This window comes from Mastigoproctus giganteus, chromosome 5 (genome assembly GCF_048544385.1).
Source record: "Mastigoproctus giganteus isolate SK-2022 chromosome 5, ASM4854438v1, whole genome shotgun sequence".
Lineage (NCBI taxonomy): Eukaryota > Metazoa > Arthropoda > Arachnida > Uropygi > Thelyphonidae > Mastigoproctus > Mastigoproctus giganteus.
In genome coordinates, this window is record NC_143579.1 from 180,563,053 (window position 1) to 180,588,099 (window position 25,047).

A 25,047-nucleotide genomic window follows, 5' to 3' on the forward strand; every position below is an offset into this window, starting at 1 on the left:
ATAATTAAAAAAAAAATTGAAGGTTATATTGCTTTAAATGGGATTCAGACTACTGTGTAAGTATTAACACAAGTGCCAATTTGCTTTCACTAGTGGCATGAGTACAGATCAACATAAGTTGCACACTGCCTGTATATGAATAAATTAAGTTTCAGATTTTCACTTTATTTCAAGCAAGAAACAGATATGCTTTCAATTAACCACATTCTGATCAACACAAAGTAAATACAATTTATGTTAGAATTTAATTGATATATTCTCAAAAACTCTTACCCTCTCATAAAACAGCTGCAACATTCGTTGTCTCTTTTCTTCAAGACTTAAACCTCTCTTCTTTGACTAAAAATAATTGGAGAAATATGCAATTTTAATTGCAAAATTAAAAATTCAGCACAATGAATTTTTTAAAATAAATGTATAAATGTACGAAAGATGAACAAAAACGTTTTTAGCTTCATGGCACACACTTTTCTCATGTTAAGATTTGTCTGTTTCTTTGTCCATTGAGTTCTGATATAACAATTCCCAGAGACACACGAAACAGGGATGCACATCTCTGCGGCAAGTTCCCCATGCAGCAGAAAGCCCAAACCAAAAATAAATAAAAAAGTCAATCACATATTTACAGTGATATGTGCTGATGTCTTTTGAAATACAGTTTCATAAGATTCATAATTTGAAGTGTGTACGTGACAGTACAAAGGGACGATATCAGTAGCCTGCAGTTACTTAATTTAGTTTATTTCAGTGGTACAATTCAAAACATCATAAAAGTGCACATTGTTGCAACTACCATAAACATTATTATGTAGCATATATATTTATAACAAATTTAGGCGAAGGTAAAGAAAGCCTGCATGAGAAGCATGCAAAAGTTCAATGAAATTTACCAGTAAAAGTACTTTGCCGTAACAGCATTTGTATTGTTGCTCGCTCAGTAACCATACAGTGGGTGTTATCGGTCAGGAGAAGAAATTGAATCCCATGGGAGATTGAAACCCTCCCAAAGTGGAGAGGGTAACCTGATCTTTTTTCTTTAGAATCACTGGACTAGTGGACAAATTGTTTATTAAGGGAAAAAAAAAAAAAAAAAGGCAAAGGAAGCCCACACGAGAAGCACGGCAAACTGCAAAAAAGTTTACCGGTGAAACTACGTTACGAACATTTTTTACGGCGGCAGAACTTCCAATATGACCCTGTTAGTGATTCAATTAGTGATTCTAAAGAAAAAATGTCAGGTTACCCCTCCCACACTTCGGGAGGGTTTCAAGCTCCTGTGGGATTCAACTTCTACTCCAGACCGATAACACCCATTGTCTGTTTACTGAGTGAGCAACAATACAAATGGCATTACGGCAAAGTACTTTTACCAGTAAATATGAACTTTTGCGTGCTTCTCGTGCAGGCTTTCTTTACCTTAACCCAAATTTATTTTCAGACCTTCTCAGAAAACAAATTTCCATTAAATTAGGCAACCAATCAATATTCAGAATTTCAGTCAATCGTATAATTTTCATCCCTTCCAAAATTTAACATTTCTTCACACATTTTTCATTTTAAAATTGATAGAAACAATTGCTCAATTTGACAATATCATGGACGAACGAACATTTAAACCATATTCAGAATAACGATAATAATATGCCACGTTATTTAGGTGATAAAATACAGAACAAAATTACTTCTGTAATTGGTGAAAAAATAAAGAATGCAATAATTATTATTATTATTATTATTATTATTAGCCATATGGTGCAAGGAAGCCTGAGGCCTATGCTGCACCAGCCAAAGAAAATTTGAGTTACAATGAGAAAGAGAGAGAGAAGTAGATACAGTCATGGATAAGATGTTCCCATGTTGACTCCTGACAGCTCGGGTTGTCAGAGATTCCCAGCTCATGGAGTTTTCCTCTGAAGGAGCCATGTCCTGTAAGAAGGAAGGTGGTGTGCAAGCCAGGGGAAAACCAGGACGGGGAAATAGGATATACCCTGCTGACATCGGGTATAAATTTTTTGGTGACTTGACCTTTTGTGGTAAGATTCCATCTATTTTGCCAGATAGATTGCAGGTGTTCCGTTAACCTCTTATTTTCTGAGGATCTGCTTTTCTGTGGATCTGTTGTGTAGCCTAAATAAGTTGTGGTTCTTCCTTTTGAATGTTGGTGTAGCAGCCCACAGCGCACAATCTCCAGGTCCAGGGGAAGGAAGCCTGCCAGGACCTGGAGCGCATGGGTGCTCACCGTGCAGCAGGCTCTAGTTGTTGTCAATAGTATGGATCGGTGGATTGACTCCAGCTTTTTCTTGTTGACTGCTGTGTTTGCTTTCTGATACCAGGCGCCTGCACCATAGGAAAGGACAGGGATGAAGAGAGCTTTGTATAGAAGAGAAAAGGGCCCTCTTCTTTAGTCCCCAGTCCCTCCTGGTGATTTTGGTTATCAGGGCCAAGAGCCTTCTTGTTTTCGTTCTGAGATAACAGAGATGAGATGTGAAGTTCAAGTTTCGGTCTAGTGTTATTCCTAAGTATTTTAGTTCCTGTTCGAGTTTGATGGTCTCTCCATTTATTTTGATTAGTGGAGGTCTACCAGGGTCAAGGTGACCCCTGAGGAGTATTGAGTTTGTTTTTTCGGTTGAGATCGTTAGAAGATTCCTCTTGGCCCAATCCTGTAGCATGTGTGTGGCATGATTGCCTATGGCCTCCAGTTGAGCCCTGCTGTCTGCTTGAAGCATCATAATCAGATCATCAGCGTATGCCTGTGTAATGACATTTGGAACATCCAAGTTTAAAAACTTATCAAGCACCAGGTTCCACAGGAGCATCCCCAGGACGGATCCCTGGGGGCAGCCCTGTAAACCGGTCTGGATGCAGAGGTAAAGGGAGTGCTGACAGTGATTCTTCGGTTTTCCAGGTAAGATTTCATGCAGCAAAATAGATTTGATGGGATTTCAGCCCGTCGGAGCCTGGCTAGAACACTGGGCCACCAGAGGGAGTAAAAGGCTCCAACGAAGTCAATTGAGATGAGGAGGAAATATTTCTTGTTACAGTTTCTGACTGCATCGATGATCCTCTAGAAGGCATCAGTGGTGGAGCATCCCCTCCTGAAACCAAATTGGTTTCTTGACATCAATTGAGCATTCTGGTAACGGTTTTCAATTCTGTGGTAGATGAGTCGCTCAAAGAGCTTGCTCAGCATCGACAGCAGAGCGCTAGGCCTGTATGAGCCTGGCATGTCCTGGGGTTTAGTGGGGTTTTTCAGGATAAGTCTGACTCTGGCTGTCTTCCACGAAGTTGGAAAGAAACCCTCTGTGAGGCATTGATTTGCTAGGTTTAATATAGTATCCGGTATAATTTCCACTGCCTTTTTTAGTATTTCCGGCTCTATTTGATCTTCGCCGGGAGTTTTCCTGTTTTGCATTTTGGCTGCAGCTATGTTGAGTTCTGTTATCGTGAAAGGGGGCTCCACTGTCTGGGTGGAGTATTTATCATTCTCCTCGGAGAGAGTTCTCTGTTCATGCGTGTGTGGAATTGTTGAAGGTAGGAGGATATGGTCCAATATATTATTAATGGAGGAGTGCCAGGATCTAGTGTATGTCCCTTGAGGTGTTAAGGTGGCAGCAACGACTTCTCCCCTGGGGAATTTACTTGTGGTGATTTTATATGCCACTCCCCAGGGGTCTGCATTTCCCACTATGGATACAAAGTCTTCCCAGGAGTGTCTCTTTCTTGTTTTAATTTGAGCCGTATATTGGTTCCTGACCTCCCGGTATTGCTGTCTGAGTATGTCAACCTCTGCTTGGGGTCAAGATCTGAGTGCCCTTTGGAATCTTTTTCGGGCATTATTCACTCGCTGTCTTATTGCCTGGAGTTCTGGTAACCACCAGTGGACCACTTTGGGAACTGGCTTCTTCCTGATGGCCATGTTTGCTGCTTCAGTTATAAGCTGCATTACTTTTTGTTGGTGTTGGTCTGGATTGAGATATTTTGGGTCGAAATTCCTGGCTTTTTCCATCAATGTTTGTTGGAATAAGTTCCAGTGTGCTTTTTGGATGGCGTATCTTGGCGAGAGGAATCTAGGTGGATACTGTGCTACGAGGGAGTGGTGGAGGTCAAAGGTTAGGACTCTGTGGTCAGAGGTAGTCCAGTGTTCTTGTACCACCCAGGGGGAGAGATGCCCAACAATTGACCGAGTGGCCAGGGTTACATCTATATTTGCCTCCCATAGTGTGCTGGAGAAAGTTGATGGTTGATTAGGTCTGTTCAGAACTGCTAGATTACTGTTGAAGATGTAATCCACCAGGCGCTGACCATTTCTGGCACCCCCATGGTCTGGTCTTTCACTGTGCCAAGCAGGGGATCTGCAGTTGGCGTCCATTCCAACTATGAGTTTGGCATTCTGCATTTGTAGTTGGATATTTTGCAAATATCTTGTCATGGGCAATATATCTTCTCCCGGACGGGCATATATAGAGGTGACATAAAATTCCCCTAACGGTGAGGCTATATGGGCACATACGGCCCAGTTTGTACATAGGTCTGAGATCTTGGTTACCGTGAGGTCAGGATTCCGGACAGCGATGGCAGCTCACGGGCTGTCTCCATCAACTTGTACGATCTTGTAATGTAGGGGGTAGGCTTTTACTTCTTTGTTGTAGGTGTAAGGCTCCTGTAGCATTAGTATGTCATAATTTTCTTCCATGGCTTTTTTAGCCATTTGTGTGGCAACAGCCTTAGATCTCGGTCGGAAAACTGCTAGCTTAGGGGGAGACAAAGACCAATAGATTGACAGTAGCCACTGGCAGAGGTGAAAAAGATTCTTGCACTGCTTCTATTAGAATGAGCAGGAGCCTGAAAAACAAGATGCATGATATTTCAGAGACTGCTGGGAGCCATTGCAGTACAAGTAAACACATGGGTTGTGTTAGGGTAGCTAAGAATAGAAACAGGTGCAGGTATACTTGCATGTACACCAATGCTAGGAGTTTAGTAAACAAATTTGATAAATTTGAGGTAATGCTCAAAACATCAAAGGCAGATATTGTTGGGATATCAGAGACGTGGTGTCACACAGATATAAAGGATGCAGAACTGGAATTTGGGGAGTACAACGTCTACAGAAAGGATAGACAGGATAGGAAGGGGGGAGGGGTTATGTTATTAGTTAAGAAACACATAAAAACCAAGGAAGTGAAGCCAGTCGACATCGCTGGACAGTGCAGTGTTGAGTCAGTTTGGTGTGACATAAGCATTGGGAGATCAAAATTGAGAGTAGGAGTGTGCTATAGGCCTAATGACTCTGATGAGTATAATAAGAAACTGTACAGGGAAATAGAGTGAGCCAGTAAATCAGAGACAGAGTCTTATAATGGGAGATTTTAATTTCCCAGATATTGACTGGAATTTGGGGGCTGGTCACTCACACACTAGCAGGGCTTTTGTGGATTTATTGGATGATTGTTTTCTACATCAGCATGTTCGGGAGGCAACTAGAGGGAGTAATACTCTTGATTTGATAATCAGCAGTGATTCTTCATGCATTAAGAATCTGCAGATAAAGGAACCACTAGGTGGCAGTGATCACAGTGTGCTGAAGTGGGATTTACTCAAAGAGGTAACTACCATTAGGGGTAAAGGGAAGGGTTATTGCTTCCGTAAAGGCAACTACGATGGACTGAGACAGTATTTAAATTCTATACAGTGGGACCAACTGATGATGTTACCAACAGCAAATTCAAAATGGGAAGCATTCAAAGAACTTATCTTGGAAGCTACTAGGCTTTACATACCAACTAAGAAATATTGTTCAAGGTTTACGCCAAAATGGATGTCAGATGAACTAATGAGGCATATGGCAGAGAAGAAAAATGCATGGGATACTTACAAATTAACACATGACACAGAAGCCTATGATAGATACAAGTTGATATGCAACCGAGTTACAAAGGAGGCCAGGCAGGCGAAGGCAGATTACGAGAAATCCTTGGCAAGGGATGCAAAGAAAAACAGCAAAGAGTTCTTTTCTTATGTAAACTCTAGAAGGAAGGGGATGAATCAGATTGGTCCATTTGATATTGATGGGTCAACTGTTGATGATCCTGCTCAGGTAGCTAACAAACTAAATGAATATTTTGCATCGACATTCACACCTGAGGAGTTATTCAGCGAGGGGAATGCCAGAGGTGTATTCAACTCTAGCAGTAAGCTACAGAATCTTGAAATAACTGGGAGTAAAGTGGAGGAGATATTGTTGAAGATAAACACAAGAAAGGCACCCGGGATGGATGGGATCTATCCAGTTATATTAAAGGAGGCAGCAAAGGAAGTAAGCAAACCCTTAGCCATAATTATGAGAGCTTCCTTGGACTCAGGGGAGGTACCGATAGACTGGAAACGTGCAAATGTTACCCCAATTCACAAAGGAGGATCAAAGGCTGACACAAGTAATTATAGACCTGTGAGCTTAACTTCTGTTCCAGGAAAATTAATGGAGGCACTAGTTAAAGAAGCACTGCAGGATCATTTAGACAAGACTTCAGTTATAGCTCGGACACAGCATGGTTTTGTTAAGGGGAAGTCTTGCCTGACCAATTTGATTGGATACTATGATGCAGTCACAAAAGAACTGGATGCAGGGAATAACTTTGATATTATATACTTGGATCTTAGAAAGGCTTTTGATACTGTTGCACATAGAAGACTGCTACACAAATTGGAGCAGTGTGACATTGGAGGCAAATTGCTGCTATGGATAAAGGAGTGGTTGAGGGGGAGAAGACAGAGAGTGGTAATCAATGGACACTGCTCATCGTGGACTAATGTTATTAGTGGAGTCCCTCAGGGCTCAGTGTTGGGTCCATTATTGTTTTGTATTCATAAATGATATTGATGATGGTATATCAAGCTTAATGTCCAAGTTTGCAGACGATACAAAGGTTGGCAGGGTTGTCAAGGACACTATTGACACTATGCTGCTGCAACAGGATCTGGAAAGGTTGAGCAGATGGGCTGAGAGGTGGCAAATGAAGTTTAACATTGACAAATGTAAAGTACTACACATGGGAAACAGCAACCCCAGAGCAACGTATCAACTCTGTTGTGGTACTACACTGACAGTGGTAGAGAATGAAAGGGACCTGGGGGTGGTTGTGCAGGCAGATATGAAGTTCTCTGAGCAGTGCAGACGGGCTTCAAGAGTAGCTCATGGAGTATTGTCAATGATATACAGGAATTTTTCCAGCAGGGATAAGGAGGTGATTATTCCCTTGTATAAGGCAATGGTCAGGCCACACCTAGAGTATTGTATACAGGTCTGGAGGCCTCATTTCAAGAAGGATGTAGAGCTGCTGGAACGAGTACAGAGAAGGGCAACAAGATTAGTGAATGGAACAAAGGGGTGCTCTTACGAAGAAAGGCTTAAGTTTTGCAAATTACTGTGTCTGGAGACTAGGCACCAGCGAGGTGATCTGATAGAGGTGTATAAAGCCTTGAATGGTTTGAGCATGCTCAATGCTGATGGGATTCTTCCTCTAGCTCAGAATAATCACCTAAGAGGGCATAAATTCAAATTGAGGAAAGACAGATGTAGGATAGACGTGCGGAAATTTGCCTTTTAGCCAGCGCGTGGTTGGTTGGTGGAACAGACTTCCATCCCTTGTCGTGGGGGTTGATAGCCTAAATAAGTTTAAGGCTCAGCTGGACAGGTATTTTGAACAAACAGAGGGGTGAAGTGGAAGTGAGTTTTTTTTTTTTTTTTTTTGGCTGATGCTGCATAAGCTTGCTTTCTTGCATCAAATGCCTCTACTAATGCTAATGCCAATCTCTAAGCATTGTGCTGTGCGAATTTAATCTTTGTTTGATTATAGTGATTCCTGTTATTCCCCATAGTCGGTTCTGTTTTGTTGTGCACTCTTAGCCTTTATGTAGATTGGACACTTATTATCCTGCAGTGACTGATCAAATGGCAGCTTCGTTTCTTTACAATTCACACAGATTGCAGGTTCTGCTTTCCTGGGGCAAAATGCAAATTCATGTCCGATGTCTGCACAATGACCACAGGTAGGCTGTGTTTGCTTACAGGTGTGGGTCGTGTGACCAAAGTGGCAGCACCTGTAGCATTTGGGAACAGCCACATGCTCACGAAAACGATGGCTTCCCCAGTTTATAGAGATTCTTGATTGTTGGCTCAAAGATTTCCAGGCCGCTTCTGAGAGCTCTATGATCCAATTGATGGCATTTCCATTTCTGGATTTAGCTTTATATTTCGGCATAATGTGTTGCCCTGATTCTTCCTCCATGAGTGACTGCTTCAAGTTTTTGCAGTATATTTCCTCTGTTAATTCTTCTGGTGTTGTCTCTTTGTCTACATCAAATACAATGATGCTTGGCCCTTTCCGTCTAGGAGGCTCTGCTAGAAGTCCCAGCGTTGAAATTTTGGGGTTGCTGATTATACCTTTTATGTCCTCCACAGTTTCAGTTTCAATTAACACTCCTACGTTTCTTGTTTTCCGAATAGATCTAATCTTAGTATGCTTGAAGTCACCCTTCAGTTTTTCGACTATTGTTTGTTTTACTTCTTCACTGGTCTTGTGTGTTTCTGTAGAGGCTCGTTTTAGTACAACTAGGTGCTGTTTTGGTATGAGGGTTTTTCTTTGGGCTGTTGTGGTTCGGTTTGTAATGGTGCATTCATTTGGCTTGTTTAGGTTGGTCCTCAGCGCTTGGGAGTAGGTAGGGACGCGCTGTAGCATTTCCTTTGCCCTACTGTTTTCATAGACTTGAAGTTTGGCTAAGGCAACCTCCTTTTCCAAGTTGGTCTGGACTAGGATTGTCTCCATTTTCATCCATAATCCCACTATTTCCCCCCAGAGTGCAGTCTTAATCCTATTATGTTGATCTTTTATAAGAAACTGTATAGTGAAATAGAGAGGGCCAGTAAATCAGAGAGTCTTATAATGGGGGATTTTAATTTCCCAGATACTGACTGGAATTTGTGGGTTGGCCACTCACACACTAGCAAGGCTTTTGTGGATTTATTGGATGATTGTTTTCTACATCAGCGTGTTCGGGAGGCAACTAGAGGGAGTAATGCTCTTGATTTGATTATCAGTAGTGATTCTTCATACATTAAGAATCTGCAGATAAAGAAACCACTAGGTGGCAGTGATCACAGTGTGCTGAAGTAGGATTTACTCAAAGAGATAACTACCATCAGGTGTAAAGGGAAGGGTTATTGCTTTCTTAAAGCGAATACGATGGTCTGAGACAGTATTTAAATTCTATACAATGGGACCAACTGATGATGTTACCAACAGCAAATTCAAAAAATGGGAAGCATTCAAAGAACTTATCTTGGAAGCTACTGGGCTTTACATACCAACTAAGAAATATTGTTCAAGGTTTAGGCCTAAATGAATGACAGATGAACTAAGGGGTAGAATTTTTTTCAGCCTGGACTGTACTTGTTAACAGGAGAGATTGCTTCTACAGGGATGGGATACACTTAAATAGAAAGGGTGCAAGAATATTTGCTGATGCTATCGAGGCAGTGTTAGGTGGGTCGGAAAACTGCTAGCTTGGGGGGAGACAAAGACCAATAGATTGACAGTAGCCACTGGCAGAGGTGAAAGAGATTCTTGCACTGCTTCTATTAGAATGAGCAGAAGCCTGAAAAACAAGATGCATGGTATTTCAGAGACTGCTGGGAGCCATTGCGGCACAAGTAAACACATGGGTTGTATTAGGGTAGCTAAGAATAGAAACAGGTGCAGGTATACTTGCGTGTACACCAATGCTAGGAGTTTAGTAAATAAATTTGATGAATTTGAGGTATTGCTCAAAACATCGAAGGCAGATATTGTTGGGATATCAGAGACGTGGTGTCACACAGATATAAGGGATGCGGAACTGCAATTTGGGGAGTACAACGTCTACAGAAAGGATAGACAGGATAGGAAGGGGGGAGGTGTTATGCTATTAGTTAAGAAACACATAAAAACCAAGGAAGTGAAGCCAGTCAGCATCGCTGGACAGTGCAGTGTGGAGTCAGTTTGGTGTGACATAAACATTGGGAGATCAAAATTGAGAGTAGGAGTGTGTTATAGGCCTAATGACTCTGATGAGTATAATAAGGAACTGTACAGGGAAATAGAGTGGGCCAGTAAATCAGAGTGTCTTATAATGGGAGATTTTAATTTCCCAGATATTGACTGGATTTTGGGGGCTGGTTACTCACACACTAGCAGGGCTTTTGTGGATTTATTGGATGATTGTTTTCTACATCAGCATGTTCGGGAGGCAACTAGAGGGAGTAATACTCTTGATTTGATTATCAGCAGTGATTCTTCATGCATTAAGAATCTGCAGATAAATGAACCGCTAGGTGGCAGTGATCACAGTGTGCTGAAGTGGGATTTACTCAAAGAGGTAACTACCATTAGGGGTAAAGGGAAGGGTTATTGCTTCCGTAAAGGCGACTACGATGGACTGAGACAGTATTTAAATTCTATACAGTGGGACCAACTGATGATGTTACCAACAGCAAATTCAAAATGGGAAGCATTCAAAGAACTTATCTTGGAAGCTACTAGGCTTTACATACCAACTAAGAAATATTGTTCAAGGTTTAGGCCAAAATGGATGTCAGATGAACTAATGAGGCATATGGCAGAGAAGAAAAATGCATGGGATACATACAAATTAACACATGACACAGAAGCCTATGATAGATACAAGTTGATATGCAACCAAGTTACAAAGGAGGTTAGGCAGGCGAAGGCAGATTACGAGAAATCCTTGGCAAGGGATGCAAAGAAAAACAGCAAAGAGTTCTTTACTTATGTAAACTCTAGAAGAAAGGGGATGAATCAGATTGGTCCACTTGATATTGATGGGTCAAGTGTTGATGATCCTGCTCAGGTAGCTAACAAACTAAATGAATATTTTGCATCGACATTCACACATGAGGAGTTATTCAGCGAGGGGAATGCCAGAGGTGTATTCAACTCTAGCAGTAAGCTACAGAATCTTGAAATAACTGGGAGTAAAGTGGAGGAGAAACTGTTGAAGATAAACACAAGAAAGGCACCCGGGGTGGATGGGATCTATCCAGTTATATTAAAGGAGGCAGCAAAGGAAGTAAGCAAACCCTTAGCCATAATTATGAGAGCTTCCTTGGACTCAGGGGAGGTACCCATAGACTGGAAATGTGCAAATGTGACCCAAATTCACAAAGGAGGATCAAAGGCTGACACAAGTAATTATAGACCTGTGAGCTTAACTTCTGTTCCAGGAAAATTAATGGAGGCACTGGTTAAAGAAGCACTGCAGGATCATTTAGACAAGACTTCAGTTATAGCTCAGACACAGCATGGTTTTGTTAAGGGGAAGTCTTGCCTGACCAACTTGATTGGATACTATGATGCAGTCACAAAAGAACTGGATGCAGGGAATAACTTTGATATTATATACTTGGATCTTAGAAAGGCTTTTGATACTGTTGCACATGGAAGACTGCTACACAAATTGGAGCAGTGTGACATTGGAGGCAAATTGCTGCTATGGATAAAGGGGTGGTTGAGGGGGAGAAGACAGAGAGTGGTAATCAATGGACACTGCTCATCGTGGACTGATGTTATTAGTGGAGTCCCTCAGGGCTCAGTGTTGGGTCCATTATTGTTTTCTGTATTTATAAATGATATTGATGATGGTATATCGGGCTTAATGTCCAAGTTTGCAGACGATACAAAGGTTGGCAGGGTTGTCAAGGACACTACTGACACTATGCTGCTGCAACAGGATCTGGAAAGGTTAAGCAGATGGGCTGAGAGGTGGCAAATAAAGTTTAACATTGACAAATGTAAAGTACTACACATGGGAAACAGCAACCCCAGAGCAACGTATCAATTCTGTGGTACAACACTGACAGTGGTAGAGAATGAAAGGGACTTGGGGGTGGTTGTGCAGGCAGATATGAAGTTCTCTGAGCAGTGCAGACGGGCTGCAAGAGTAGCTCATGGAGTATTGTCAATGATATACAGGAATTTTTCCAGCAGGGATAAGGAGGTGATTATTCCATTGTATAAGGCGATGGTCAGGCCACACCTAGAGTACTGTATACAGGTCTGGAGGCCTCATTTCAAGAAGGATGTAGAGCTGCTGGAACGAGTACAGAGAAGGGCAACAAGATTAGTGAATGGAACAAACGGGTGCTCTTACGAAGAAAGGCTTAAGTTTTGCAAATTACAGTGTCTGGAGACTAGGCACCAGCGAGGTGATCTGATAGAGGTGTATAAAGCCTTGAATGGTTTAAGCATGCTCAATGCTGATGGGATTCTTCCTCTAGCTCAGAAAAATCACCTGAGAGGGCATAAATTCAAATTGAGGAAAGACAGATGTAGGATAGACGTGCGGAAATTTGCCTTTAGCCAGCGCGTGGTTGGTTGGTGGAACAGACTTCCATCCCTTGTGGTGGAGGTTGATAGCCTAAATAAGTTTAAGGCTCAGCTGGACAGGTATTTTGAACGAACAGAGGGGTGAAGTGGAAGTGGTTTTTTTTTTTTTTTTTTGGCTGATGCTGCATAAGCTTGCTTTCTTGCATCAAATGCCTCTACTAATGCTAATACTAATGCTAATGAGACACATGGCAGAGAAGAAAAATGCATGGGATACATATAAATTAACACGTGACACAGAAGCCTATGATAGATATAAGTTGGTCTGTAACCAAGTCACAAAGGAGGTTAGGCAGGCAAAGGCAGATTATGAGAAATCTTTGGCAAAGGATGCAAAGAAAAACAGTAAAGAATTCTTTACTGATCCTGCTCAGGTAGCTAACAAACTAAATTAATATTTTGCATCAACATTCATACATAAGGAGTTATTCAGCAAGGGGGAATGTCAGAGGTGAAGTAAACTCTGGCAATGAGCTAGATGATTTTGTAATAACTGAGAGGAAAGTGGAGGAGAAATTGTTGAGGATAAACATAAAAAAAGGCACCTGGGGTGGATGGAATCTATCCAGTTATATGAAAGGAGGCAGCAAAGGAAGTAAGCAAACCCTTAGCCATAATTATGACAGCTTCTTTGGACTCAGGAGAGGTACCCATAGACTGGAGATGTGCAAATGTGACCCCAATTCACAAAGAAGGATCAAAGGCTGACAAAAGTGATTATAGACCTGCGAGTTTTAACTTATGTTCCAGGAAAATTAATGGAGGCACTGGTTAAAGAAGCACTGCAGGATCATCTAGACAAGACTTCAGTTATAGCTCGGAGACAGCATGGTTTTTTTAAGGAAAAGTCTTGCCTGACCAATTTGATTGGATACGATGATGCAGTCACAAAAGAACTGGATGCAGGGAATAACTTTGATATTATATATTTGGATCTTAGAAAGGCTTTTGATACTGTTGCACATGGAAGACTGCTGCACAAATTGGAGCAGTGTGGCATTGGAGGCAAATTGCTGCAATGGATAAAGGGATGGTTGAGTGGGAGATGGTAGAGAGTGGTAATAAAACGGACACTGCTCATCGTGGACTAATGTTATTAGTGGAGTCTCCCATGGTGCAATGTTGGGCCCATTTTTGTTTTGTGTATTTATCAATGATATCAATGAAGGTATATCAGGCTTAATGTCCAAGTTTGCAGATGATACAAAGGTTGGCAGGGTTGTTAATGCCAGTAAAGGCAGTATGCTATTGCAACAGGAAATAGAAAAGTTAGACAGATGGGCTGAGAAGTGGCAACTAAAGTTTAACATTGACAAATGAAAAGTGCTGTATATGGGTAGCAGTAACCCAAGAGAAACATACCAACTGTGTGGTACTACACTCAGGTAGGTTGAGAAAGAATAAGAACTGGGGGTAATTGTGCTGTTGTTGTTATTTGGTTTTTAGGAGCATTAGCAACTAAGGCCATATTGCTCTGGAGATATGCGGTGGTCATTCCCTGACCTTTACGCATCCTCTGTATTTGGTGGTGATGGGCTCGAACCCCGGTCTAATCAAGAAGTGTGTGCTACGCACTGCCACTCCTGCCCACCGGGCTACGGAGGCACCTGGGTAATTGTGCAGTCAGATATGAAGTTCTCTGAGCAGTGCTGACTGGCTGCCAGAGCAGGTCATGGAGTTTTGTCAATGATATTCAGAAATGTTGCTAGCAGAGACAAGTTGATTATCCCTTTGTATAAGGCAATGGTCAGGCCACACCTTGAGTACTGCGTAGAGATCTGGAGACCTCATTTTAGGAGGGATATAGAGTTGCTAGAACAATAACAGAGAAGGGCAACACGTTACAGAGAAGGGCAACAAGATTGGTGAGAGGAACAAAGGGGTGCTGTTACCGAGAGAGGCTTAAGTGCCGCAAGTTGCAGCATCTGGAGACTAGGCACCTGGTGTGAGCAGGATCGATGCTGACGGGATACATCTGCTTGCTCAGATTAAGAACCTGAGGGGGCATAGATTCAAAGTGAGGAAAGACAGTTGTAGAATAGATGTGTGGAAGTTTGCCTTTTGCCAGGGGCTAGTTGATTGCTGGAACAGATTTCCATCTGTTTCTGTGGAAGTTTATAACTTAAATAAATTTAAGGCTGAACTAGACAAACGTTTGGAGTGATCAGATGGGTGAAATGGGAAGGGGTTTTTTTTTTTTTTTTTTGGCTGATGATATATAAGCTTGCTTTCTTACATCATATGCCTCAACTAATGGTAATGTGCATCAACAGCTTTCCTAGAATCCAAGTATCTGATATCAGAATTATTTTTTTGCATTCAATTCATTTATGACCACATCATAGTATCCAATCAAATTGGTCAGCAAAAATTTCCTCTTAACAAACCCATTCATTAGATAAACTAAGAGAAAAGCAATTAATGGAAATGAAAATACTGTATAGTATATATTTTAATATATACAATATTTTAGTATCAAAGTAAAAAGAATTACAATCTCAATATAAAAGGAGACATACAAATCATTAACATTTTAATAAATTCATCTAATTTTAAAAAATTAAATAATTTAAAGAAAGAGTCCAGTGTTGTTTGCACAGTTTTGTCCTATATGCATTTTTAACTACAGCACAGACATTATCAAATGTTGTTACTTAATAAACATTACTGCAGGCCAATACATTCTCTATTATGCTAAATGCATTTTGGGCATCTTTTTTAGTTGGCAGTGTGTGTGTGTGTTTTTGTTATCGGCGACAGCTTTTGCTGCCACTGGTAACAAAAACATCATTCTGCTTGGTGGTCAGCAGCAGTTCTGCTGTTATCGTTGCTGTGGTAACAACTTCATCAATCCACCTTACTGGACCATGTTTTTCAATGAAATTCTCTCCTAAGCCACTCTTTCTGAAGCAGTTGATTATTACACTTGATGCAAAACTGTTCCAAACAATACTGAGATTACAGATAGCATCCAAGACATTCCAATTTGGCTGCAAATTGTTATGTAGCAGATCAAGTACTTTACCAAACCAGCTCTATATGCTCGCTTAAGGTTATAAATGATGCCTTGATCCAGTAGCTGCATAAAACTGGTGGTATTGGGGGATAAAAACAAAAAACAACAGCCGTATATTTGTCAACTTAAGTGTCAACATTCTAGAATCATCAAAATGTTCCTGTTTTTTTTGAAGCCATTCTTCTGTCTACTTTTGATAGCCAAGACTGAAAAATTTTGACCGCAACCCACGCACTTCTATTGGCCTCACAATCACAGGAAAGTTAGTTAACTTCTTTTAAACATGTTGGTGTGGAAAACTTACCAGTCACAAGGGGGCGGGGTGTAGTTTCTTTGTACTGCCATCTGAATTGTAGCATAACAGAACAGTGGGTCTTTGTATACTTAATTTTCCACCACGACTCTCCTCAGATGGCAAATGGTCTGTATGGCAGCAAATTATAAAATAAAATATGAAATAAATTATAAAATACAGCAATACCCTGCATAGCACTGATAATTGGTACCAAAACTGTTCCGTGTTATGTGAAAACGTAACACGGAGCAGTTTTGGTTATGTGAAAACAACAAGTTAATGGGTTTTAATTGAATGCATACCAGAGAAATTGTCCATAAACAAATTATAATAAATCTATAATAATTTGCACTTGATAGCCAATTAAAAGGGTTTGAAATAAAAAATATTACAAAAAATTTTTTCTCATCATCAGAGATGAGAAAAAAAAAAAGAAAGTTTACTGTTCATTTAGGTATTTCGATAATGAAGTGGTGAAGTCTTCTCTTCTTTTTCTCAGCGTACAAGTCTTTGTAGCACCGAATCCCATCTTGTAAAATTTGCCATATCTTGATGCTATGTTCAACATTTGGATCTCCATTCATAATTGCCTTGCAGGCAATGTCAACCCCCTAAAAAATCTTCTCCAATTATTCTGTTGAAAATATTTTTGGTGCCACTTTAGTGTTATCCACTCAGAATTGTTTTCCGCTTCTTCATATTAAGTTTCAAAGAGAGTTGCGTCATCTAAGTCATTTGCATGTGAGTCAATGCAGTCAAGTACATCGGCAGTGTCCAAAGTTTTGAATCCTAAGTCTTTTCCGATCTTCACAATGTCTTCGGCAATTGTCTGAACTTGTGATTCAAAACCAGTGAAATCATTTGTCAAATGGGGCAAAACATGCTGCCAAACAGAATGCATGTTGTTGGCAGTGATTTCAAGCCAAGATGCAAACATATTTTTGATTGTATTTAAAGGAGTAAAAAATAAATTGCGAAATGAAAAGTTTGAAAAGCTATCACACCATATCATCGAGATGGAATTAAGAATAACGAACACTGTTGCACGTTGACTGCCTGAGGGGACTATTGGCACGTGTGCATGTGAGAATAGAGTTGGCAATGCAGCATATATGTACATGTACCTAGGCTACAACAACGCAGCATATATGTAGAGTAAATGTCTAGGCTATTGTACGAGTTTTAATATGTACGGTAAATTTTCGAATTAAATCTTAATTGAAAACCATGTTATAGCAAAATCCATGCTGTTTGAAGCCGTGCTAAGTGAGGTATTGCTGTAAATAAAATTTTGTCTCATCAACATTAAAAATATCCTTTGCCTCACATTTTTCAAGGATGAACCATACAGAATGCAGCCAGTCTGCAGCCTTTTCTTTGTCAACTAATCCACACTCACCACAAACAGTTCACAAAACCAAGTTATACTGTTTTTAAATCTTTGGAGCCAGCCACTACTGCATTTGAAGTCGCTAATTCCATGTTGCTGAGCTAGTTAATTTGTTTTCTTGCAAAATCAGATATTGACAAATTAGATGCACGCATTTGTTTTACCACTTGAAAAGTTTTGTTTGAAGCTCCTTCTGTTTTGCACCACGAATTCATTTTTTGCTGCTCCAATATCATGCATTTCTGCATGTTTTTTTGGTTTTTCAGTACTGCAGATAAAGTAGGTAAACGGATGTTATATTACTTTGCATTGTCTGTTTTGCTTCATTCCATTCTATCAGCCTCTTGTATAATTATCTGTTTAATTTCCAGGCTTATAATTCTGTCCATTTACATTTTGTCACCATAACACTGCTAGATGAGATTTAATACAAACAAACTTTAAATTAATTTAAAGATGCAAGTTCCAAAAAAGACATCAGCTCAGATAAAGGCACAAAAAGTAGATTATACTGTAGTAAAAGACTCTTTGAACTGACATAACAACTGGTCAGACCTTAATACCATGGAGAGTGAGGGAGGGCACTTACATTGTAGCTACCACAAACTGGTTTTATTTACACAAAAGTAAATTCTAACATGTCAGTGCCATCCTTCAGGAAGTAGGGTACCAGGTGGCCAGAGGCAATAACAGGGCCACTAATTGGACGACTGTTTAAAGATTTGTATTAAACATACAAAATAACAATATTTATTTCACACAGGGTGAAAACGAACTTTGCAATACATATTAACCAAGTTTTGTAATAAAAGAATATATTTACATAGAAAGGTAAATGAGTACTTTGTATAAACGAAGTTTGTATTAAAGAGATTTTACTGTATTAATGAAAGTGGTATTCCAGCTGAGAGACAACAGGAGCATATTTAGGGTAAAGCCACAACTTGGAGCAGGGGCGTATTGGGGAAAGAGCTGAGAAGGCATATGCCCCCCCTTAACCATGCATATAAGTGTTCCTAGGTCTGTCTAAACAAAAACATTCAAAAACCTGGTTGCAAAAGGCCGCCCCCCCCCACTACAATATCTGGAATAAATTTCTGAGGGGAGGTTGTCCTTACTTCTTTTTGTGAAGATAAAAATGTATAATTTACATATTTTGGAATTTCTTCACATGCTTCCACTTGGGGTTTCTTCACATTTTTTGACTTGGAGTATCTACAGGGCTGCCTTTTGTAGATAATATACCCAAGATACTCTTCATTTGGTCTTTGCAGGACCTAAGTACTCTACATCTAAGCACATGACAACAAATAGAATAAAATGCCATTGCATTAAAGCTGATTTTTTTTGGCAAAACTTTATAATAGGGCACACCTGGGCATGGCAAAAAACAGTTGAGGCGAAGGACGTGACTGCTAGCCACTGTGTTACCAACGAACAGTCGAAGTTAAGCAGGTGATTGATCCTACCCTCCTCGTGTGACATGACAAGTTATGGGGAAAGGCTATATGAAGGACGTTAACTGAAAACTGTTGCAATTAGAAGGGAATAAACAGTTACAGGAAAAGATCACATTTTTTATACACTTTCATTTTTGTCTAGTGAAAAACAAGTTAGGTCAGATTAGCAAAAGAAGTGTGGGTTTTTAATAGACTCATTTTTGTCCTAGTGATAAATGTTAGGTTAGTTTATGCCACTAATTTGTGCTGGATTCAAGCAAAAGAAGTGTGGGTTTTTCAGTGGCCTTTCATTTTAGTAAAAAAAAAGGTTAGATTAGTTTATGCCACTAATTCGGGACAGATTCAAGCAAAAGAATTGTGGGTTCTTGAATATAAGCCAGCAGGCAAGGACAGTCGTTGGGGGTTATCCACTGATCAGATGAGTGTTTTTGTTTGTTTTCTTGGTGTTGATATGGTTTCATGACGATTTGAATTGTTTAGCAGCAGTAACTGCACAATTTGTTAGATTTTAATATTAGCAGAAGCCTCCAGGAAAAAAATTGTATTTTTTTTTTTTTTTTTAGCTAATTGCCTTTTTATTTTGCTCCTTCACTGTTGTTTTGCTTTTAATTGCAACCATTTTTCTCAGTTCAGTTCCATCCCATCACGCAGGCTTTCACTGTGACTCGTGTGACGGGGGGGGGGGGGGGGGGAAATCACATCATTCACTTCGACCGTTCATTGGCCACGCCAAGGGATGCCCTATTCTAAATTTTACCTTTTTTTTTTTTTTTTAAAGAAATTTGAGTCTCACTAAATTATAGCATATTAAAATGCATTCATTAACAGGTTTTGGCTAAATTCTATTATTTGGTACCACTTGTCTCCCCACAATGGCCTTGTCATATAACGCAGTGATTGTACGGTCGAGTTCAGTGATTGGGTGATGTGTGAATGCGTTTTATTTCTGATTGTTTTGTGTCGTTGAGGGGGTGCTTACCTTAGGTAGGGTGTTTATCCCCCCATCCTGCTGTTTTAAAATCGGAAAACGAGTTCCCGATTCTAAAACAGCAGGGGTTCCACTTCCTGCTGTTTTAGAATCGGGATGTTTATACACCCTAGGCATGTCAACCTAGGTGGGGGAAACATGAATGGCACCTGCCAATCACTGTTTTAAAGAGAGAACGCCGACTCTTTAAAAATTACAGCTGTGAATTAAAGGCTCCGAAAAAGCAATGTGTTTGCCGTTGTATTTACCTAATTGTTATTTTATATTGTACTTCATAAGTAGCCTTATAGTTCTAGTTACACTGGTTATTTTTAATTCAGTTAACAGTTTTTGTAGATTACTACTTAATATACGTAAAACGGTTTTTTCGTTCGAATCTTGTAGCCATTGGTTTTGTATAGAGAGTGGTAGGAATTCAAATTTTTAATTGCGGTACCTAGGTAGCTCTAACGTAAAATTATATAGCGTAATACGCATCACTGCATTTAGGATTCTATTAGATAGTATTGACAAATAATTAAATTTATTGATCTTATTAATTTAAAATATCATGCTCCACACAAGAGCAACAAAGCAAGGGACACAAAGTAGCTGGAGTGCTGTGATTCGGGGAAGAACTGAGGAAGGCGATTCTCCACCGCATCACAGCCTAAAAAAATGTGCAACTTGTGACATGTTTGCCGAACTCTGTGGAACAGAACATGATCTAACCAAGCAGGATGTCTTTTTCTGTGGCAGGTGCAGAGAGTGTCTAGAAATACGTGTCAACGAGAGCCTGAGGTGTACAGTAGATGCCCTCAAAGAAATTAATATGAGGGGCCCTTCAAGCTCTCAGCTGCCCAACTCAATAGCAGAGTTCCAGTGCATCAGGCAACCAAGCGGCAATCTCCAAGGCAGAATGCGCTGGTCCCAAAGGAACTAGTTTTTGTTGATAACTCTGTTGTCATGGAGACGGGCAATATATTGTGTAAAAAGATAGATGGAATAGGACCGGGGTATGTCTGCCAGGTGCAAAAGTTGATGACATTGTAAAGCATATATCATCTTTTAAGTGCATAAAGGGTAATATTGTTGAACATTGGCGCCAATGACATTAAGAGTAGGAGATCTGCAGATTTATTTAACAGGTACAGGTCAATGTTGCAAAAAAGTCGTGAATTAGGGTTAAATTTGAAAGTGTCTGCAATTCTGCACAGACACAATAGGAGGGAGTACATGATGAGAGCCTTGTCAATCAATTCGGCCCTGGAGGGAATGAGAAATGCTCATGGGGTAGAATTTTTTTCAGCGTGGTCTGTGCTTGTCAACACGAAAGACTGCTTCTACAGGAATGGGATACACTTAAATAGAAAGGGAGCAAGAATATTTGCTGATGCTATCAAGGCAGTGGGTTGGAAAACTGCTAGCTTGGGGGGATTCACAGACTAAAAGGTTAAAAGTAGCCGCAGGCAGAGATCAAGGTGATGCTTGCACTACTTCGATTAGAATAAGCAGAGGCCTGGAACGAGGGGCTGGGGGTTTCAGGGACTAATGGTAGTCATCGTGAAACTGGTGGGTTTATGGGATGTGTAAGAATAAGAATAGATGCATGTACACTTGCATGTATACCAATGCTAGAAGTACAGTAAATAAATTTGATGAATTTCAAATGTTGGTCAAAACATCAAAGCAGATATTGTTGGGATATCAGAGATGTGGTGTCACACAGATATTAGGAATGCAGAAATGGAATTTGGGGAGTAGAATGTGTACATAAAGGATAGACAGGATAGGAAGGGAGGGGAGATTACGCTGTTAATTAAGGAAAACAAAATAAAAAGAAGTGCATCCAGTTGACATGGATGGACAGTGGACAGTGATATAGATGGACAGTGATGTGACAGTGCAGTGACATAAGCACTGCAAAAGCAAAAATAAGAGTAGGAGTGTGTTATAGGCCTAATGAACTCTAATGAGTACAATGAATAATTGTATAGAGAAACAGAGTGGGCTAGTAAATCAGAATGTCTCAGAATGGGGGATTTTAACTTTATAGATATTGATTGGAACTTGTGGGTTGGTTGCTCGCAAGCTAGTAAGACTTTTGTGGATTTATTGGATGATTGTTTTCTGCAGCAGCATGTTCGAGAGGCAACCAGAGAGGGGTAATACTCTTGACGGTTATCAGCAGTGATCATTCGTGTATTAAGAATTTGCAGATAAAGGAACCACTGGGTGGAAGTGTACTGATGTGGGATTTACTTATTATTTATTTGTTATTTGGTTTTTTTTTTAGGAGCATCAGCAACTAAGGCCATATTGCTCCGGGGATATGGCGGTGGTCATTCCATGACCTTTCCGCATCCTCCGTATTTGGGGGTTGCGGGCTCGAACCCGGTCTAATCAAGAAGCATGTGCTATGCATGGCTGCTCCTGCCCACCTGGCTACGGAGGCGCCAGGGATTTACTTAAAGATATAATTACTATCACGGGTAAAGGAAGGGTTTTTGCTTTCGTAAAAGTGACTAAAGTGGTCTCAGACAGTTTTTAAATTCTGTACAGTGAGATCAACTGATCATGTTATCAAAAGCAAATTCTAAGTGGGAAGCATTCAAGGAATTAATTTTGGAAGCTACTAAACGTTTCATAACTATTAAGAAATATTGTTCAAGGTTTAGGCCTAAATCGTTGTCAAATAAACTAGACTTGTGGCAGAGAAGAAAAATGCATGGGATGCATATAAATTATCAGGCGACGCAGAAGCCTACAGCAAATATAAGCTAATCTGTAATCAAGTCACAAAGGAGGTTAGGCAAGTGAAGGCAGATTTCAAGAAATCTTTGGCAAAGGATGCTAAGAAAAATAGCAAGGATTTCTTTACTTATATAAACTATAAAAGGGAGAGGATGAATCAGATTGGTCCACTTGATATCAATGGTTCGACTGCTGAAGATCCTGCTCAGATAGCAAACGAACAATGAGTATTTTGCATCTACATATGATTAAAGAGGCCTGTGCGCTCTGGATTCATTATTATTATTAAATTACAGTTGCTCATTTTTGTATCCGTTTCGCTCTGAGCAACTGTAATTTAATAATAATAATTTTGCATCTACATTCACACATGAGCAGTTAAGGATTGAAAATGCCAGAAGGTTATCAAATTGTAGCAGGGTGCTTATTAATGATTTTGTAATAACTGAGAGCAAAGTGGAGGAAAAATTGTTGAAGTTAACATAAGAAAGGCACCGGGGGGGGGGGGATATCCAGTTATATTAAAGGAGGCAAGGAAGTAAGCAAATCATTAGCCATAATTATGAGGGCATCCTTGGACTCAGGAGAGGTCCCCGCGGGGAACCAGACCGCGGACTGTAGATCTGCAAATGTATCCCCGATTCACAAAGAGGGAACGAAGGGTGACATAAGTAATTAAATACCAGTTAGTTTAACTTCTGTTGCAGATAAAATAATGGAGTCACTGGTTAAAGATGCATTGCAGGATCATATAGACAAGACTGCAGCAATAATACAGACACAGCATGGGTTTGTTAAGGGAAAGTCTTGACTGACAAATTTGATTAGATAATATGATGTAGTTACAAAGGAACTGGATTCAAAAATAATTTTTATATCATATACTTGGATTTCAGGAAAGCTGTTGACACTGTTGCGCATGGAAGACTACAAATTGGAGCAGAATGGAATTCAGGGTAAGTTACTACAATGGATAAAAGAATCACTGAAGACAGAGGGTGGTAATCAATGGGCGTTGCTCTTCGTGGACTAATGTTATTAGTGGAGTCCCACAGGGTTAGGTGTTGGGTCCACTGTTCTTTTGTATATTTATCAATGATATTGATGAAGGTATATTAGGCTTAGTGTCGAAGTTTGCAGATGATACAAAGGTTGGCAGTGTTGTTAATTACAATAATGGCAGTGTGTTACTGCAACAGGATCTAGAAAATTTGGGAAGATGGGCTGAGAAGTAGCAACTGAAGTTTAACATTGACAAATGCAAAATACTGCATATGGGTAGAAGTAACCCCAGAAGAAAAAACCAACTGTGTGGTACTACACTTAAGATTGTAGAAAATGAAAAACACTTAGGAGTAATGGTGCAGTCATATATGAAGTTTTCAGATAGGCTGCCAGGGCAGGTCATGGGGTTTTGTCAATGATATACAGGAATTTTGCCAGCAGGGAAAAGGGGGTGATTGTCCCTCTGTATAATGCAATGGTCAGGCCACACCTTGAGTACTGTGTACAGGTCTGGAGGTCTCATTTTAGGAAGGATGTAGATTTGCTCGAGCGTGTAGAGAAAGGCAACAAGATTGGTGAGGGGAATGAAGGGATCCTCTTACAAGAGAGGGTTAAGTTCTGCAAATTGCAGCAGCTGGAGACTAGGCACCTGCGAGGTGATCTGTTGAGGCACATAAGGCCTTGAATGGGTTGAGCACGCTGAATTCTGATGGGATTCTTCCACTTGTTCAGCATACGAACCTAAGGGGGCATAAATTGAAATTGAGGAAAGCCAGCTGTAGAATATATATGCGGAAATTTGCCTTTGGTTAGCGAGTGGTTAATTGCTGGAACAAACTTCCATCTGTCGTTGTGGAGGTTGATAGGTTAAATAAATTTAAGGAACAACTGGACAAACATTTAGAGGGAATGGTTGTGTGAATATTTTTTTTTTTTTTTTTTGGCTGATACTATATAACCTCATACGCTTGCTTTCTTGCATCACATGCCACTATTACTATTACTGCCTTCTTACTGAAGTTTAGTCGAAGTACGGAGAGGTACCCATGGTCTTAATTTTTAACCAGGTTTGTTTTTTGTTGTTGTTCTTAAAGAAATTACGCTGCCAATGATTTTATGACTTTGATAACTCTGTAAATGATTAATCCATTTTGATAACAGAAAAAACAGCAACAGTATTTAACTTAGAACTTTGAGTTTAAGCAGTAGTTCGTAGAATCAAAGAAAAAAAATATTTGGTTAACTCTATCTTCATATTTAGAGGGAAGGTGGTTCCCAAAAACGTTTCATGTCAGTTGACTTTCCTCAAAATACTCATAAGACACTTACGGTAGTTCATACAAATAATAATCTCAACTCACCATTATTAGAAATTATATTTTTGCATTGGTAATTTTTTCATATAATTCACATATACGGACCAAAAAAAAAAAAAATTACAGCCGCCAATTACGACTAATAAACACCATTCAATACACCGGGGCGGTCTACTGATCAGACAGTATACTCCGCGGTACTAGAAGTACTATAGGCAAATTTAAATGAACCGCCATTTCAATTTATTACCTTTTTTTTTTTTTTTTTTACTGTACTGAATTTTTCCGTGGATTTATTTTATATATTTGAAATTGTAATACATTAATTAATTAAAATATCTATATCTCTTTGCGCCAAATTCATCTCTTATCTTTATCGTTCTCCCAACTCCACTAATCACTTG

General features: G+C 39.9%; 1 protein-coding gene across 1 annotated transcript in view; it reads right to left on the reverse strand.

Moving 5' to 3' along the window:
• LOC150085889 (meiotic nuclear division protein 1 homolog) overlaps positions 1–24,801 on the reverse strand; it is a 94,337-nt gene extending 69,536 nt beyond the window's left edge. The window contains exons 1-2 of the mRNA XM_090373556.1: positions 24,689–24,801; positions 274–339 (exon numbers count right to left, since the gene is read on the reverse strand). Of these exons, the coding sequence (XP_090229682.1) occupies positions 274–339; positions 24,689–24,691 (69 nt within the window). The 5' untranslated portion in view covers positions 24,692–24,801. The remainder of the gene's footprint in view (positions 1–273; positions 340–24,688) is intronic.
• Positions 24,802–25,047: the final 246 nt, after the last annotated feature.